This window comes from Oreochromis aureus, linkage group 3 (genome assembly GCF_013358895.1).
Source record: "Oreochromis aureus strain Israel breed Guangdong linkage group 3, ZZ_aureus, whole genome shotgun sequence".
NCBI classification, from domain to species: Eukaryota; Metazoa; Chordata; class Actinopteri; order Cichliformes; family Cichlidae; genus Oreochromis; species Oreochromis aureus.
This window is the reverse complement of record NC_052944.1, coordinates 26868017-26887214: the sequence shown is the minus strand read 5'-3', so window position 1 is coordinate 26887214 and position 19198 is coordinate 26868017. Positions and strand designations below refer to the sequence as shown.

The 19198-nt window shown below is 40.4% G+C and overlaps 3 protein-coding genes across 5 annotated transcripts in view; 2 read left to right on the top strand and 1 right to left on the bottom strand.

Annotated features, from left to right (window-relative positions):
* The window catches only part of poln (polymerase (DNA directed) nu), an 85513-nt gene extending 84557 nt beyond the window's left edge, over positions 1–956 (bottom strand). For 2 of the 3 annotated variants that reach the window (XM_031756844.2, XM_039609782.1), the window contains exon 1: positions 721–953. The gene's annotated coding sequence lies outside the window, so the exon portion shown is untranslated. Of the gene's footprint in view, positions 1–720 lie in introns of all 3 variants that reach the window. The other variant, XR_004200469.2, reaches the window with a different exon arrangement.
* A 601-nt stretch (positions 957–1557) lies between these two features.
* Positions 1558–7357, top strand: LOC116333583 (prostaglandin reductase 1-like). Its single transcript, XM_031756834.2, has 9 exons — positions 1558–1706; positions 2810–2957; positions 3039–3084; positions 3217–3276; positions 3848–4015; positions 5347–5620; positions 5717–5822; positions 6163–6281; positions 6383–7357. The coding sequence occupies exons 2-9, from the start codon at positions 2852–2854 to the stop codon at positions 6491–6493; spliced, it is 990 nt and encodes a 329-aa protein (XP_031612694.2). The 5' UTR covers positions 1558–1706; positions 2810–2851; the 3' UTR covers positions 6494–7357.
* A 1674-nt stretch (positions 7358–9031) lies between these two features.
* On the top strand, positions 9032–13910 carry LOC116333584 (prostaglandin reductase 1-like). Its single transcript, XM_039609781.1, has 9 exons — positions 9032–9345; positions 9987–10113; positions 10216–10261; positions 10349–10408; positions 11069–11236; positions 11634–11907; positions 12015–12120; positions 13415–13533; positions 13635–13910. Exons 2-9 carry the CDS (start codon positions 10008–10010, stop codon positions 13743–13745), a joined length of 990 nt encoding a protein of 329 aa, XP_039465715.1. The 5' UTR covers positions 9032–9345; positions 9987–10007; the 3' UTR covers positions 13746–13910.
* Positions 13911–19198: the final 5288 nt, after the last annotated feature.

The following is a 19198-nucleotide window of genomic DNA, read 5'->3' as shown; positions in this document are numbered from 1 at the left end:
TGACACTCTCTTGCGCACTGTCTATTGCTTTGGATGGTTGGTTCCAGGTTTTTAAACTCACTAGCTTCACCATCTCTGCTCCTCCCAGCTTCACTGTCACACCCGTCTCCCTCATAAATGTATTGTATGGCTTCCACTGACTCTTATTATTCTTCTCAACAGGATCTCTCTGACCTGCTCCCCACAACACCTCTAAATTAATATGATAAAAGCCTCCATGACATCATAAAAACAATTTAGACTTAACAATTACTTAAGAAATTCTGTATTCAAAATATTTGTATAAAGAAATGACTAGGAATCCACAACATTACAAAAATATATAATTGATCCTGTACCTGATACTGACAGCTAATAAACGAAAGCATCTGAGCTTTAGACAAAAACACCGATAGCACTGACGGCTCTGATAACATCAGACAAACTATGTATGAAGTACAGTAATATATACTTAACGTTATGTTTTCACTGAGGAAGGATTGGCTGTCAGTGAAATGTTTTGGGCTAAAAAGAGAACCGAAACATGCGGTGCTCCTATTCTGTTACAACTAGCTACCGAGCTAGCTAAACAAACCAGCCGTTGTGCACTAGCCAGTAGATGGCTAGATAGCGTAAGTACGCATATAAAACGGTATACACCCGTTATAGGGTTGCTTTATCTCGCTTGTTATCTGAACATTTTAAGTCAAACAGACAATAAACGGCCAACAAAATACTCACAATTTTAAAAAGAGGAAAACTCCGTGTTTTTAGCGTCTTCTTCTCGCCATTTATCAGCTCGCGCCAAACTTCCAAACTGTGCGTGCGTCGCAACGTAGGACCAGCGTTCTACGTTTTAGCCAATCAGATTTCGAGACACAAAGCCTCTGAAAGTGGGCCGTTTATCAATGCCCAAGTACGCGAGTACGTACTCGCGTTCTCGGTGAGTACGTACTCGCCGAGAACGCACGGGAGTACGTACCCGCCGAGAACGCGAGCACGGACTCGCGATATGTACAATTGGAACACCTGCGTACGTGATGATGTCACAGGTCCGGAGTTTTTACTCCCGTCCCCTCCTAATTTAACTGTGAGTAACATGTTATGAAGCTTAACTGTAATCACAGCCAAACCGGTTTACTCAGGAACAAATAAAACACTGAAATAAACCAAACATTAACATTTAGAAGTGATCTAAGTGACTTATATATCATTTTTAACCTCAGTAGTGAAACCTCTATTAATAAAAATAGTGTACATGTACATACGTGTACATACCTTAATAAAACAAGCAGGTGAGATGTTAGAACGCTTTTATTTCTATTTTAGTGGACACTCAATACTATAGACAGCTGCTGGGGTTTCTTTAACCTGAGTAGTGAGAAGTCCGCGAGCGGGGGGGTTGAAAACGATGTGCCGGGAGTCCGCTGTTGAGTTTTGGACGAAATGCATTCTGGGATATATAGCTGTCCCAAGTCCACACCGATGCATGCTCGATAAAACGGGCGGATCGAGAACACATCCGGGACTTTTTCGCGTTCTCGGCTTGATGCGTACTTCGAATTGGAACAGTACTTGGTCTCCGACTGATGACGTATCACGAGTACACGAGAACGCAAGTACGCACAAGTACGCATATTGATAAACGCCCGTGGAATGGAAGCGGCAGAGCGAGCCACTGCCCCTTCCATCAGTTTTCTGCCGTTTCTTTGTGAGCGAGGAAATCGGTAAGCCATTCGGCTCCACTTTATATCGTTATTTGTGGAATAATATTATTTACTCAGCTGTGCTGTTTAAGTAGAAGAGGCAAACTTGGACAGTTTAGCAGGCTACAGGAGGGCGTTGCGGCTCACTTTTAAGGGTTTGCTTTTAGTTGTTTACTTACTGCTATTCATAATCATGTGGTGTAGTCTGCTTCAGTATTATTTACCAAAGAACAGGGACGCTGTGGTGGGTTTTACTGTTTTATAAAGTACATTTATAAGACAAAGGAGTTCATTTATAAGTCTGTGAAGACTGAAAACCACCGACGCTCTTCCTGTTTTGTTTGTCCCCACATGTGTTTGAGCATGTTAAGAAATTATGCATTCCTTATCAATTACTACTCCCATAACCACATCTGGGAAATTATAATCCGATGGTGACAGTGTAAGATAGTTAATAGTCTGAAGAAGCAGGTGTTATGAGACAATAAAAGATACTTTATCTCATAGTTAAGAAACTCTTAGGTTTTGTAAACAATTTAGCTGTAACAATCGTAATAATAGTCCTAATGATAATTTTTTCCAAGTGAAATAAAATATTTTAAAATCATAAGAGCAACATGTTATGTTTTTACTGGAAAACGTTCTGTAGATAAAAAGCTGTTGTTTTCTTTTCTTTTAACTCTCATATGAACAAAGGCAAGAGCAACTCAAATCCCAGATTGGTTTTTACTAAAGCATTGCTTGTTAAAATATGACTTTTCAGTATGTGTGCAGCTTGTCTCTGCACAGGCAAGCAGAAAAGTTAGATGGTGAACGAATTACAACCATTGTAGCTGTTTTTGTTGTTTTTACTTTTAGGTTAGTAAAGTTGGTTTGAAAGATTTGAGCTTTGTGAGGAAAATGTGAAAACACAACATTGTTTTTCAAGATCATCAGAGCAAAACAGCATTTTAAAAGGCAATTAAATACTCTGGCTAAAGAGTCAGACATACTTGCTGTATTACAGAGTGACAGCATATGGAGTGAAAGATCTCTAGGATCTATTAGAGAAAGTACACTCCGGCCTTTCCTGTGAGTGTTGCACAAACTGGTGATGTTTATCTCATGTCTTCTTATGTTTACAGAAACAGTTAAAAGTTATATCTGCTGCCAACAAGAGAAGAATCATGGTTCAAGCCAAGCTCTGGGCAATGACTAAACACTTTGACGGCTTCCCTAAAAACAGTGACTTTGAGCTGAAGGTGGAGGAGCTCCCTGAGCCTAAAGATGGAGGTAAGACTTTGTTTTTTTCTTCTCTCTGATAGGACACACACATTTATTTTGTCAAATAAATGTGTGTACTTTTGTTTTCAGAGGTGCTTCTGGAAGCTGAGTTTCTCAGTGTCGACCCGTACATGAGGTGAGTAGAGAGCAGAGCCACATACACTGAATCATTGTCATAGCAATACTACATTTAGCTCATTTTTATACAGATATAGAGATATTTAAATATGTATTAGAATATATTGTAACACACTGCTTGTTTCATCAGGCCGTTCAGCAGATTTCGCATGAAGGAAGGAGATGTGATGATTGGAACTCAGGTGGCCAAGTAAGAAACACAAGCAGTCCAGCACACGGGGAAAGCTTTCATCCTCAGTGATGTGCATGCTTGATGTTTACTGAAACGGAACGCGGCCTTCATCTGCTGCTAATGACCAAAGACTTTGTGTCATTCCTCACTGACTGAGGAGTAAAAACAGATGCTGAGACATTCTTGGCCGACTGTTCAGACGTACGATCTGTTCCAGTGGAAATGTTTTTTGTTGACAAACATGCACAATAAATTACTTTCTATTCAGCCTCAAAGGGAATCTGTTTCAAACCCACATGTCACACATTTCCTTTAATTTGTAGGAACAGTTTGTAGCACTGAGAACACATCTGCCTCGGCAGTCAGTTTTCCACACAAAGCGACGTCACGCAGAGGAAAGGCTAACATATGTGATAAAATGAATGAACATTGCAGAAATACACATACCAATTGTACAGGTGCTTATCAGTGCTCAGTCTGGTATTTGAGTACCTTATGCCTAATAGAGCAGTAGACTTATGATCTTTAACTGTATTCTACAGTTTAAGCTTTTCAATATGATTATTATGTTGCTGTTGTTTTCCTTTAGAGTGATCCAGAGTAAAAATCCAGCGTTTCCTGTGGGAAGCCACGTTGTGAGTAACAGTGGGTGGAGAACCCACACACTCAGTGATGGGACCGGCCTCATTCCCATCCTGTCTGAGTGGCCTAAAGATGTGTCCCTGTCTCTGGCTCTGGGTACCATCGGGATGCCCGGGTAAGACAGATTTAAGTAACCTGCATGGATCATTTGCTTTTCTATTAGACGATAAATCATGGCAGGATGTAACAGTAAGAACTGAGTGGTTTCTTAGAGAAATATTTACATAAAATAGTTTTCTTTCAAGACAGTAAGTGGGTAAACCCCAGATGTTTTGTCCTGCTGATTAGCTGAAGCAGTGATTTTTGTGGATGTACTTAATATCGCAGTCAACAGGCAACAGCTGTAGGGATGCAACGATACCAATTTTTTCAAACCGATCCGATACCGATACTTGGATCTGAGTACTTGCCGATACCGAGTACAAAAACCGATACTTCTACCACACACAAGTTAAACTTAACGGTAGTAAAGAAAGCGACCCCACACAACTCTTTAACACAAACGAAACGTTTACTGAACGTAAGGGCAGAGACAAATACTGTACAACACATCCCTTTTTTAAACTCAAATGATATTCCAATTCCTTAACCAAATGAAATACACTGTATAAATGACATAATTCCCTTTCAAATTATATTAAACAACCCAACTTATGTTATCACCTTTTGGTAAGTGACTCACTAATATACACTCCAAAACACGTTATATAAATCCACTAAACATACAATATTCACACATGGGCCCCACACACTCACATTCACACTTGTTGCAGGCCTGTTTGCTGCTCACGCCGGACGATGGAGAAAAATCCTCTTCTCCCCAGTAAGAGCACAAAAGTCTGACTTACAGTTCCGTTGCTCGGTAGGTCGCCGTTCACCAGTCCCACACTAAATCCACTCCCTGCGGACCCGATGCTGTCTCTGCTACAGCGCGTTAGCCAGTCACTGTCCAGCTCTCCGACAGTCCATAGCAGCTGCCTCCGTGGCGCAGCCAAGCAGTCCGGCTAGCCTTTAGCCTCGGCGGTCATGGCTGGAAACACAGTTTTCCACGGATGGTGGTGCGACCGTTGAAAACAAAAGTCACTTCACCCACACTCTGTTGCGAACCTCTCACACGGTTAGCTTTCTAGTCACACACTCTTTTGTGCAAGTTAACCTCAGTAAAACTAGCCGAGTCTCTCACTTTGGTTCAGCTAACCTCGTGCATCTCTCCATGCCGTTCTCTTCTGTGAACTGTGAACACCTTATGTGGCGTTCAAGTCCATGGGAATTATGATTATCTACTCCCAAATTCCCATCCGGGCTACATAAGGATCGGTTCATGGTATCGGTTAACTTTTACGAGTACGAGTACGCACACATTTTACAGTATCGGCCCCGATACCCGATACCAGTATCGGGATCGGTGCATCCCTAGCTGGATTTACTGTTTCTGTCTCTCTGCAGACTGACGGCTGTTTATGGGATAGAAGAAGTGTTGGGACTCCAGAAGGGTGAGACCCTGCTGGTGAACGCTGCAGCTGGAGCGGTGGGCTCCGTGGTGGGACAGATCGCCAAGATCAAGGGCTGTAAGGTGGTGGGCTCGGCGGGCTCTGATGCCAAAGTGGCTTACCTCAAAGAGCTGGGATTTGATGAGGCCTTCAACTACAAAACTGTGGGTTCCCTGGAGGAGGCTCTGAGGAAGGCTTCACCTGAAGGATACGATTGCTTCTTTGAAAACGTGAGCTTTCTTTATACATATTTCTTTTGCTTGACTCTTGTCTTGCATACACATTGTTTTTACTGCAGATTTTTTTTTAATTTGTGTAATTTTTAGGTGGGAGGTTCTTTTTCAACTGCTGCTCTGGAGCAGATGAAGAACTGTGGAAGAATAGCTGTGTGTGGAAGTATCTCCACCTACAATGACAGTGAACCCCAGACAGGTGAGGACCACAGGCAGCATTTTTGAGAGGGTTGTAAAAACTTTGTCATGATGTAATTTTTTGCATTGTGGTATTCATTTTTTTCATAATTATGTAACATAGTTAACAGTGTTATGTTTTCTAAAAACAAATAGATTATAATACTTTTATCACTTAAGTCATTCTTATAATCAGAAATGCAGTTTTATTTCAGTTTTTTTCCACTAGAGGGAGACATTGCACCACTGAAGTGTGGCTTAAGAGCTGTGGAGGCACACAGATGGTTATTTTAGACATGAATTGTAGTTTCCAGTGAGTGAAAGATGTTTCATATTTTTCTCTTTAATGACCTGTGTTTTAGGTCCGTATCCCTACTTCACCATGATCATAAAGCAGCTGAAGATGGAGGGTTTTATGCAAAGCAGGTGGCAGCACAAGCACCCTGAAACCCTCAAGAGACTGTTAGCATGGGTGAAAGAGGTTAGTGTGAGCCTTTTTTTTAAGTAAAGATGTAAACATCAGTTCCCCATGTTTCTGTTGTGATGTATTGCATTTGTGATCTGTGTATTGTGCGTCCACAGGGCAAACTGCAGTGTCGGGAGCACGTCACAAAAGGCTTTGAAAACATGCCGGCTGCTTTTATGGGGATGCTGCAGGGAGAAAACATCGGCAAGGCCGTCGTCGCAGTCTGAAGAGAAACAAGAGTTCACTGCAAGAGAGCCAGCATTACTGAAAACTGCCATTATTACACAATCTATGAATTAAAGAAGGATCGATCAATAACCATACAGTTAACAGAATAATTTCACATTAACATTTCACTATTTTTTTTTTGTGTACTCCTATATATAGTAATAGCAGTTAAGCGACTCTGGGACACTTTAGTCATTCAAAGAAATAGGATTTCTAATCGAAAAGCATTAGTTCATAAATGTAAAATGTGATTCAAGTTTACATTTAGACTGTTTGTGTTTCACCACCATCTTCATCATTCAGGAGCGTCTGAAACCTGAATGAAATTTTACTCAAGAAAAAGGAAAACGGTGATTAGTCAAAGGATGTTGTGGTGGATTTTTGTGTGATATGTATAACTATGTAACTATATACACTATATATCTATGTGCACTGAACATATATATTTTAACTTTCATATAGAGTCTTAAGCACAAGACATTTTTGCTTCATCGAGGTTTATTAAGTTGATACAGTAACAGGGCAGTTAATGCTGTTGAGAGTTCTCCTGCATAATTTACTCTCCGGTAACTAACCTTCCCTAATACACGCTCAACGACTTTCATGCAGCACAACCAAAACAGTAACATTGTAACAGAGATCCTGAACACATCACGATAAAATACCTATTGTGATAAGCCAGAGCAAGGGGTACTCAGAGTCCTGACTGGCCTTTGGCCAAGACCTTGGCAGCTACCTGACCCCAGCAGCTGTGCTGGGCGTGTGGGAAAGTTACCCAGCAGCAGGGGGCGGCGATACTGGTCCCTATATTAGGGGACCAGAGGACGCCCCCAGAGCTCTTTTTTCCTCCTGCTGCTGCTACCTGTCCGTCTCTGTGTTGCTCTGCTGTCTGTGCTTAAGGCTGTACACCCCGGGGTTTTGCTTTGCTTGCTTTCTGCTATGTAATTCTCTTGCTAAATGTCTGTATGTATTTTTCCTGCTGTTCATACGATTCAGTGTATTAAACTCTGTTCCAAGAATTCTACTCTTTTACAGAGCATCTTTTTGAGTTTCTTGATTTTAATTGGATTTGGATCTCCACATTGTTGGTGGAAGAAGGTTATCAGGATGGCTTCAAAATTTGCGACCACAACGTCATTCTGTTATGACCAGCGCAGATCTGTGGCTGCTACATGTACACATTATTTAGTGCAGCATGATTAACTGCATGCTTTATGTTTACTGGAAACCTCTGTGTATAATAAAGTTGTTGTTGTTTTTTGTGAAACAATGATTCTGTGGCTTCAGGCTGTAGTTTGCTATACTCAAATCCCCGCTTGTTTTCCACTGAAGTGTTACTTGTTGAAATATGTTTTTTGCAGTATGTGTGGAGCTCATCTCTGCACAGACAAGCAGAAAAGCTAGAGCAGTCATCTGTTGCTGCCAGTTAGGAGTGATGGGAGGAAGACTGGACAAAAGACACCCTCTGAAGAGAGCCAGAGATTAATAATAAATAATGATGAAATGTAGAGAGGTTTATTTAAAAAAAAAAAAAAAAAAAAAAAAGCATGAAGAAGAAACACTCAGTGCATCATGGGAATCCCCCAGCAGCCTAGACCTAGTGCACTATAAATAACAGAGGATTCAGGGTCACCTAACTATATGTTGTATCAAAAATGAAAGTTTTAAGTCTAATCCTTAAAGTAGAGATAGTGTCTGTCTCCTGAATCCAAAGTGGGAGCTGCTTCAACAGAAGAGGGGGCTGGAAACTGAAGGCTCTGCCTCCCATTAAACTTATTTTACATCCAGTGCAGTGAAACTGACTGCCAAACTGTCGGCTGGCTTGCCATCCAGAGAAAGTTAGAGACACAAAAATGAACAAACTGTCTGGTATTTCAACATAAGCTTCTGCATATTAATGCCCTCTGATATGTACTCTGACATTAGCAGCACAAACTGAAATGGACTGAAGGTGGAGGGGAGAGTTTGTTGAAGAAAACCTGCCAGAGAGCAGGTTAAGAGAGTTTGTTACCTTGGTAACTGGCACTGGGTTTAAATAAGATGTCTTTGTCAGGAAGAAAACCCCCAAAACCCATAGTTGCTTTAACCTCAGGGTTAATAAATGTTCTTTTTTTCACTAAATACTGCTTTGTAAAACTGGACTCTGGGGATTAAAAGTCAAATCTGTGGTATATTTTTCCACTTATTTTTATTTTTTGGAAAACAGTAAAATGAGGTTTAAGATTAGAAGATTTAAATTTACAGACTAGAAAACTTGGCAAGAACTTGTTTATTTTGTTTTTTAAGTGAAGGATTTAAAACTGCTTTTATCTGCTGCCGTATTAACATCGAGCGTCCACAGTGGGTAGCTCCATGTGTTTGACCTGGCAGATTTTTTTTTCCTACACCAGATACATCCTCTTATGTCGCCTGTACAGCTTCACAGTTTCAAGGTTCCTTAAAACCACCATTATCACTGATTTGACCTGCACAAAATCAATGTGAATAGCTACAGGTTAAATTTGATCCAGAGCAGACTCAATGTCTATGAAAAAATGTGTTTTTGGGGTCACTTTAGGAAAGGTCATAAAATTTCAGGACAAAAGAATGAAACTTTTCCTGCTGTCAAATATCAAAACTATCTCAAATGTGACCAGAACAGGATGTAAGAGTTAAAGTAAACGTCTTTAACCTTATTGCAAGGTGTCCTCTGTCACAGCTCAGACAGTGTGCGCAATACTTACCCAATCAGATTTAGCAATAAGAGGATGTCTCCGCCCTTTCTGCTCTAAAGCTTTCACAAACCTGTCTCTGCCCACTTCCACCCACACTGATCCCACACCTACTATTTCTGTAGGAAGAGAGGCGACTGGTGAGTTACAGCTATAGTGGGCAGATGTTTCTGAAATGCATTAAATACTATTTTCCTGGATTAGGTGAAGCTGAAGAGAAGTAGCAAACAGACGCAGGGATTAGTTATCAATTTTAAACCTTTGCCACTATCTCGCTACTGACCATAAAATATTTGATACTACAGTTTGATTGGCTAGAAAAGTTACATTGTATTGCATTTAACCGTTGTTTGAGTAAAACATAAAGAAAGTATAATTTCACTGTGGTTGTAAAGTCTGAAACTCAAAAGCATTAAACTTTTTACTTCCCCTTTTTTCTTCGTTTCTTGGGAAAGAAAGATTCTTCCTGTTTTTAAGTGTGCATATGTGAATGGATGCTACTCTCTTTCTACTCTCAGCACTTAAAGAACTTGTGTGTAAATGTGTGTGTTTGTGTGATAAAGATGTCTGCATTTCATTTGAATTGTTCTTATAACCACAGCAAGGTCACTCATCAGCGCTAAACTAGAAAATAATTTGTGTTGGTTGATGCCACCACAGCTAAACGTCACAGGGTGAATGTTACACTTCAGGCTTTACTCAGCTCTTTTTTGCACAGCACTGGATGACTCAGCATTTTAATGTCTGTTACTATGAGCTTAATAACAATATTTACTTACAGCTGCCATAAAAAAGAAGAATCATGGTGAAAGCTAAGTCATGGGTAATGACTAAGCACTTTGACGGCTTCCCAAAGAAAAGCGACTTTGGGCTGAAGGTGGAGGAGCTCCCTGAGCCCAAAGATGGAGGCAAGTCTTTCTTCTTTGTTCTCTCTACAGGAGAGCACCTTCTTCAGTTTTTGTCAAACATTAAGCACCGAGCACTTTAAATGAGTTTACTTTTGTTTGCAGAGGTGCTGTTGGAAGCTGTGTTTCTCAGTGTCGACCCGTACATGAGGTGATCAGAGAGCAGCATCACTCATACTGAACTATTTTAATGCTCCTGATATAAATTCATATTGTAACACACTGCTGGTCCCAACAGGTCGTTCAGCAAATTCCACATGAAGGAGGGAGATGTGATGATTGGAGGTCAGGTGGCCAAGTAAGAAACACAAACACACCTGCATACAGAAAACTCTTTTACATGATGTGCTGTGATGTGTACGTTTACTGACACAGTCTGTATCTGCTGTTAATAACCAAAGTCTTTACTGGAGTTTAAAGTCAAATCTAAACACCAGAGATTGTGTAAAAGATGCACACACTGACATAAACTCTCTGATAAGTAAAGTTCCTGTGAAGTCTCAAGCGGAACGTGAAACGAAACACTGAAACTTTCTAGCCTGATTAACAGTTGAAATCAGAGAAGACAACTGTGCCTTTACTTTGTTGTTTTAACATTTCCTGTATATAATTTTTCTATGCCAGGGATTCAAAAATGAAGATAATAAAAGAAACACAGATTCCCACTGCTATGCTTGCTTGGGGAGCAGATTAAACTGAATGAAATGTCGGGATTAATGTGAAAAAGCACAAAATCACACTGACGCTCAGGTATCTTCAAGACTCTGTTACCAAAACAAAGTTGAAACAAAGTATGGCAAAGTATGCCCACCACCAAAATTAATATTTGCACAGTTTAATTTTGTGTTCTGACTGTTCACAAACTGAATTATCCCAGTGACAGCACAGACTGAAGGGAAAACAGGTGAGAAGTTTTTTTTGTTTTGTTTTTTAATATTATGTTGTTGTTTTCCTTTAGAGTGATCCAGAGTAAAAATCCAGCGTTTCCTGTGGGAAGCCACGTTGTGAGTGACAGTGGGTGGAGAACCCACACACTCAGTGATGGGACCGGCCTCATTCCCATCCTGTCTGAGTGGCCTAAAGATGTGTCCCTGTCTCTGGCTCTGGGTGTCATCGGGATGCCCGGGTAAGACAGATTTAAGTAACCTGCATGGATCATAGTCATTTTCTATTGGACGATAAATCATGGCAGGATGTTCAGACTTTTCCAGCAGATAGATCCATGTGAAGTTTTATCAGCTGAATCTTAAATGCAAAAGCATTTGAGAAATTGGTCTCATTGATGTAAGACTTTCTTTTTAAGTGTTTGTAAGGTGTTTAAAAGGTCAGCTAAACATGGTATAGCCACCAGAAAAAGTAATAAGCAGAAAATAGTTTTATTTTAAGAATATACGTATGTGGCTAACTCCAGATATTTTGCTAATGAGCTGAAGCAGAGTTTCTAAGCAGTGATTTTTGTGGATATAATTAATATGGCAATCAAAGAGGCAACAGCTGGATTTACTGTTTCTGTCTCTCTGCAGACTGACGGCTGTTTATGGGATAGAGGAAGTGTTGGGACTCCAGAAGGGTGAGACCCTGCTGGTGAACGCTGCAGCTGGAGCGGTGGGCTCCGTGGTGGGACAGATCGCCAAGATCAAGGGCTGTAAGGTGGTGGGCTCGGCGGGCTCTGATGCCAAAGTGGCTTACCTCAAAGAGCTGGGATTTGATGAGGTCTTCAACTACAAAACTGTGGGTTCCCTGGAGGAGGCTCTGAGGAAGGCTTCACCTGAAGGATACGATTGCTTCTTTGAAAACGTGAGCAGTGGTGGTGCAGTTTCAAGCTTGCATGTAATATTTAATCACGGCTGAGCTCTTCTCTTGGATTCACACTGCATTCCTTACAACATGCTGCTTGGTTTTAGGTGGGAGGCCCTTCGTCAGATGTCGTCCTGCAGCAGATGAGGAAATTTGGAAGAATAGCTGTGTGTGGAAGTATCTCCACCTACAATGACAGTGAACCCCAGACAGGTGTGTTACTGCCCTAATTTACTTTTTATTTTAAAAACTCCTGAGAGTTTTGTTCCTGCTAGGAAACAACCAGGGTCAGTGCACAGATATGACCACCAGGCAAACCACCACATCTGTCCAGCACACTCAAAACCCTCTTATTGGTTTTTGGTGACCAAAAGGCTCACCCTGATTGGTCAAGGGCGGAGACCTTCCAGGACATGAACAGGACATGAGGATGATTAGTGATAAGTGTAAGGCAGGGGTAGGCAACTCCAGGCCTCAAGTGCCTGTGTCCTGCAGGTTTTAGATCTGTCCTTGATCCAACACAGCTGATTTAAATGGCTAAATGACCTCCTCAACATGCATTGAAGTTAACCAGAGGCTGGTAATGAACTAATCATTTGATTCATGTGGGTTCTCACAGGGTGAGATCTAAAACCTGCAGGACATCGGCCCTTGAGGCCTGGAGTTGCCTACCCCTGGTATAAGGTGACTCCCAGAAACAGATTAAAAACAGGTTTCACAATAAAAGCATGCGATAGACTATAAGAACTAAAAATCACACTTAAGAATATAATTAAAAGTTTAAAAATGACAAAACCCTACATCTCATGCGAAAAAAAGGCAAACCTAAAACAAACCACCCTGCCCTGGGATGACACATACATAACCAGCTACTTCCTGAGGTCATGTGATCAGGGCGTGCTGTCTGTACATTGTTCAAGGCTGAAAACTGAAGAAGCCAGAGCTTTTGCAACAATGTCCTTGGGTGCTTTGAAAGGCGCCATTTTTAAATAAAATGTATTATTATTATTATTATTAGTATTAATGTCTCCCAGACTCTGGTTTTCATGTTCAGCATTTTTGTTGTGAAGCACTTTTAAATAAAAATATCACAACATGCTGTATAGATGAAGTTTTACTTATAATTTGTGAGTCGGCTCTGTGCACGCTGATGAATGATCTCATTCTTGTTGCCAACTGGGGTGTTCAGAGCTTTCATGACCAAACTTTATGAATTCAATTGAATTACAGGTGTAAAGGTATGTAGACTGAAGGGGAACAGTGACCTTTCTGGAGGGGGCCTGGACCCCAAAGGCCCACACACAGCACTGTGAAGAACACAAAATGCATTTAATACACCTGCAACAAGTTCTTCTGAGTTAATGTATTTTTTCCACTAGAGGAGACGCTGCACTGCTAAAGATCCACAAGTGCTGTGGGGCTCACAGATGGTTATTTTAGACATGAATTGTAGTTTCTGTAAATGAAAGATGGATTAAATTTTTCTCTTGAACGACCTGTGTTTTAGGTCCGTATCCCTACTTCACCATGATCATTAAGGAGCTGAAGATGGAGGGCTTCTTGCAAAGTCGGTGGGAGCACAAGCACCATGAAACCCTCAAGAGACTGTTAGCATGGGTGAAAGAGGTTAGTGTGAGCCTTTCCTTTAAGTAAAGATATAAACATCAGTTCCCCATGTTTCTGTTGTGATGTATTGCATTTGTGATCTGTGTATTGTGCGTCCACAGGGCAAACTGCAGTGTCGGGAGCACGTCACAAAAGGCTTTGAAAACATGCCGGCTGCTTTTATGGGGATGCTGCAGGGAGAAAACATCGGCAAGGCCGTCGTCGCAGTCTGAAGAGTTCAATGCAAGAGAGCCAGCATTACTGAAAACTGCCATTATTACACAATCTATGAATTAATGAAGGATTAATCAATAACTATGGAAAACAATAATTTCACATTAACATTTCAAATTCCTGATTAGTTTTATAATCACAATGATATTAAAGATTAAAGCAACTCTGGGATTTAGAAATGTGATTTCTAATCTAAACAGCATTACTTTATAATAAATCATTAAAGCTACATCTAAAACAAACCATCCACAATTGGAAGAGGGAAACTTTTAATCTCTAGAATTGAAAATTTCCTTAAGAAGGAGAAAATGGAGATAACTGTAAGACTTTCACTTTGCTGTGGTGAACAGTGTGGATCTTTTGCTACTGCATTTATAGTGTTCACTGAAACATAATTGCCCAAGTGATTTGTAATTACTCAAAGCCTTTGTGTGGATAATACTGATTTTGTTCTCTTGAAACATCACCTTGTAGTTTCATGTTGCAGACAATAGACTTGTAGTCAAGACCGCCTAATCCGAGACCAAGACAAGACCAAGACCAAGTTGAGACGAGACCAAGACCGAGACCAAGTTGAGACGAGACCAAGACCGAGACCAAGTCGAGACTATACCAAGACCAAGACCGAGACAAAAGAAGTCTTTAAACTGCAGCCAGATGCTGCTTCGTTTACGGGTGTCAGGCATATTTATGTGTTTTTGCTTTCGCACAGCCCTCCTCACTGCTGTCTACTGTCTCACTCACTTACTGAGAGGACAGACGCACGCTCCACCTGACTGTCGCGTCTCTCACCCTCTCTGTTTTTCACATAATGATATTATCCTATATCCTTGCATGTGATTGGCCACAATATGGAGGGATTGGAGCACAGCTGAGCCACTGTTGAGAGCTGAGCAGCAAAAGGAAATTAAGTGAGGGTAGAAATGACTGTAAGATTAATAGGCTCTGTTTTGAGTTTTGTTCAAAAAAGAATGACTTCATATCGGAAAATAAATATCACATATGCAGGACACCTTAAACTAGTTTTTAATTAAGCAGCAAGGCAGAACAAAGTCGGGCTGTATCAAGACACAGGGACTAAACCCCAATTCAACCAGACCCAGAACTGATCCGGAATTAAAACAGGACTACAACAGTTCAAAATCAGGACTACTTAGGACTTAACCAAGACAGAAACAGAATCAAAACTACATGATAGTAGCACTAAAAATCATCATAGACCTGCACTACACTTATTTTTTAATTCTACCAAAGTACACTGTTTAGATTCAGAAAAGTTTATATAATTATTTAGCCTTCATAAGCCTGCATAACTTAATAAATATAGAATTTGAAAAGTAACAAATGGTATCTAAAAAGTTACACTAGGTACTGGATACATGTTCTGATGAGTTTTGGTAAACAACCATTTGACTAACATGTGTGTCTCACCTGCTCTTGTTCCATCTCTGTTCTGTCCTCATTCTCCATCTCCCTCTCTGTTCCTCTCTCTCCCTCTCTGTTCCTCTCTCTCTCTCTCTCTGTTCCTCTCTCCCCCTCTCTGTTCCTCTCTCTCCCTCTTTGTTCCTCTTTCTCCCGCTTTGTGCTGACAATCAAGCCAAACACCAACATCATATACAGTGGAAACCAGATATTTACATACTCTTCAGATAAAAACACAAACACTTTTTTAATTGTAACGTCAAATCAGACTAAATGTTTATTTTTTTTAGATTGATAAATATAAAAAACATATTTGTTAACTTTTCTATTTTGTATTCAAAATTGAGCCACACTTATGGAGCTCCACGATTCTTTTCCTGGTGTTTTGGTTGACATCTCTTGATTTCCCCATGTCAAAGAAACAGGCTCTGTGTTTTGCCTTATATGCATCCACAGGTGTGTCACCAATTTACTCACATGGACTCTACGAACCTATCAGAAGCTTCTTCAGCTCAGAATGGAATCGTCTGGAGTTTTCTTATTAATTAACAATAAACTTAGTGTATATGTACTCCTAAATTTGATGAAAGTGATTAAAATAGACAGCTCCCTCTTTTTATTCTGACATTTAACTAATTCAAAAGATATTTCAACATTTATCTAAAACAAAACAAGTTTACTCTAAATTGATGCTTAACAGTAAAAAAAAAGTTTGTTTTCTCCCTAAAGTGTATGTAAATATCTGGTTTCAGCTGTGAATAAACTGCTGTGTATTGAAATTCCTCTTGTTTTGCATAGATATACTGAACAACATACAAAGCATAATATATAAAATAACATCTACCTGAGTTTTTTCTTTGAAAGAAGCTCCTTATGTCCATTGTTGTGTTCATCAGTACACAATTGAAACCGATTTGGAGAGTTTGTTTAGCCGTGGAGGGTAACAACTGAAAATATGAAATGTAAGCTAAGACTCTCTAAAAAATCAACATTGTTGTTCGGCTTTTTATTTATCCATTTGTTGATTCACTCGAAGAGCAAGTAACGCAACCAACTGATCAGTTTGATATCAATCTTTTGTGATACACCGTCATATTTACATTATTAGTTCAGTACAAATGATTTGCTTTGGTACCTGGTCAAACTTAAGCTCTCCTCTGTCTGCAGCAAACTCGCAGGCAGCAGCTTCTCCCCCCTCGCTCACATGCGTGCTGCGCTCAGTCGCCTAGTGCCTGAGCTCGGATCATACCAAAATTAGGGGGAATTTACGACGGTGCGCTCTGTGCTTCGTGTGTTGTTTTTGTTTTATACAGTTGTCGGTCAGGCATCTAACTAACAAATTACACTCCAAAAGACCCCGTGCTTCTGAAAAAATGACCCGGGCTTAAGCCCAGTAAGCCACCCCTCGCTCCGCTGATGGTTGACTCCAAATCTCCCGAACACTATGTCGATTTGAGAACGGAAGACCGAAACAGCGAGACCAAGACCGAGACCAAGACAAAAGTCCGTCGAGACCAAGACGAGACCAAGACCACGTAAAAGTGGTCTCGAGACCGGTCTCAAGACCAAGACCGGTCTCGAGACATCCAACTCTAGCAGACCCTACTCATGTATCTCAAAACAAAAAAGTAAAAGGAACTTTTTTTTTTAACTTTTTATTTTAATGATTATAGCACATAGTATAATTAAATCATGTACGATCTGCATGAAATTCGATGCTTAAACTTATTCTTGTTGAGATGACGTGATACAATCTTGCCTGGATTCGAGATATCACAAGATCACGCGAGATTTCAACACAGGAAAATCACTGGAGAGGCAGAAAAGCATACACACACCACGCGTATGTCGTTTATAGTGGCTTAACCTGTCAGGGACAGTAAAGATAATTGTGTATTAAGCCCTGTAATAATATCTTTCCTGTTTTTTCGAAGTACGGTGGCGCAGTGGTTAGCACTGTTACCTCACATCAAGAAGATCCTGAGTTTGTGGGTTGTGGGTTCTTCCTCCCACAGTCCAAAGACATGCGGTTAGTTGGGTTAGATTTATTAGTGATTCTGAGTTACCCGTGAATGCGAGTGTAAATGGCAGGGATGGGAAGCTCCAAAGAGACGCTTCGACTAGTGGTGTGCAGATCAATATTGAAATATCGATTCTTCCGATACCAGTAATTTATGTTCTAGAATCGATTCTCATATTAAAATATCGATATTTTAGTACTTTGGAGTAAATTTGTAGTTTTTCATTAACAGTGAAAAGAAACTATATCATTTGGATCGTCTAAATGGGAAGGAACTACTTCCTCTTACGCCTTTCATAGTCATATGTGAAATACAGCTGTATAAATGTGTCGCAGCCCCTGGCGTGCGCACTCACAACAGGGGCTGAGCCTAAACGGAGTCATGTGTGGACGTATTTTACCACCACAAACAGTCAAGACGTGGTTTGCGATGCAAGTGGCATCACAGTGAGGTGTTGTGAGGCAACACCACTAACCTCGTCAAACACATCAGAGCAAATATGTAATATGCAATATCATATCACAGAATGTTATGAGCTTATGTTGAGGCCAACTGAAGAGGAGGAGAGGGACAGGTGCTGCTAGGGAAAGACAGACGTCTCTCACAGAGTCCTTTAGTGCTGCAGGCAGGCAACGTGTTCAAATAGCGCACAACTTCAGGTTTTTTATTTCTACATGATTATTCTGCATCATTAAGCAATAAGAATAAGTAGTCTGATGTCCTGTAATCATTATGAAGCTCTATTATTACAATTACATAATAGAATTATATATTGTATTATGAAATACAATGAAACGTTATGTTTTTGTTCAGAGTATCGGTATAGGACTTTGTAGGTGATGTCACGCCGCAATGCATTGTGGGAGCGCGGCACCATTTTAGCGAATGCAACCCCCACCCCCCCGTGTTGGAAGGAAGATTGCTACTAACCATACTTAAAAGCAGCTAAAAAGACAAAGGACGTTATAGAGACAGATTCAAATGCAAAGAGATGGTACTTGCAAAAAATACCGTGCATTGGAAATGTGGACCCAAATGAAATAACGGCAGTGGAGCAGAAACCCTGAAGACCAACCGCTATTGACTAAACCTGATATATTTATACAAGGACTGTTACAGATGAACCTGCATATGGGTTTTGCTGGGTAATATGCCCAAGACACAGTCAGTGGTTGGCCATAAGATGGACTTCTCCTCTCCAGCTGCCCAAAAAAAGGCTTTCAATCAAAACATAAACAGACCATCCGTAGTGAGAGGTAAAAGGAGCCGTCCTCAAAAAAGAAAAATCCCACCTGCTACTGTGGAGGAGTTGTCTCAACTGATGGGAAAATATTTCTCCAAGCATAGTTCTGTTCTGAATAACCCATAATGCTTTACTTAGGGGGTCTACATTTGTGCCTGAAGTGCACTGGCATGTAAATAATTTGCATTTACTGAATATGTACTTACTAAGTAACACTGTTCAAAAGTTGAATAAAGAAACATAATTTTTTTTGCCTTTTTTTAATTAAACCCACTTTTCTAGAACATCACATCAGTTACAATGTAGAATCAGCGTCATGTATAGTTTACAAATGACACAATGTTCACATAAAATTGTGACAGCATTTAAATAATATCACCCACTACTAGCATTCTGTAATTTACTGTCTCTTTTGAAAACTTATCACTACATATACAGCACAAGACTTTTAAGAGTATTTAACAAGAGCATTTTAACCTGGTTTTACTACCACACTGGGGCACATGTTCACCAAAACGCAGCAAACCTTCACCATCTTATCCAGACAAGTCACCTCTTCACCCTCACATGGAAGAAGTAATCTGATTGGCATGGTGGTATGCAGCATGTAGTTTGAAGCAGGGATTTCGGAGTGTATGTAGCGTTGGAACCCAGTCAGGATTTGTTTAATCCATTTCATAGGCTGGTTTGCTGCAATAATGAAAAACAATTAGCAACTCTATAAATAGAACGTAGATCTACAAAATCACTTAGGATGTTTGTTCTA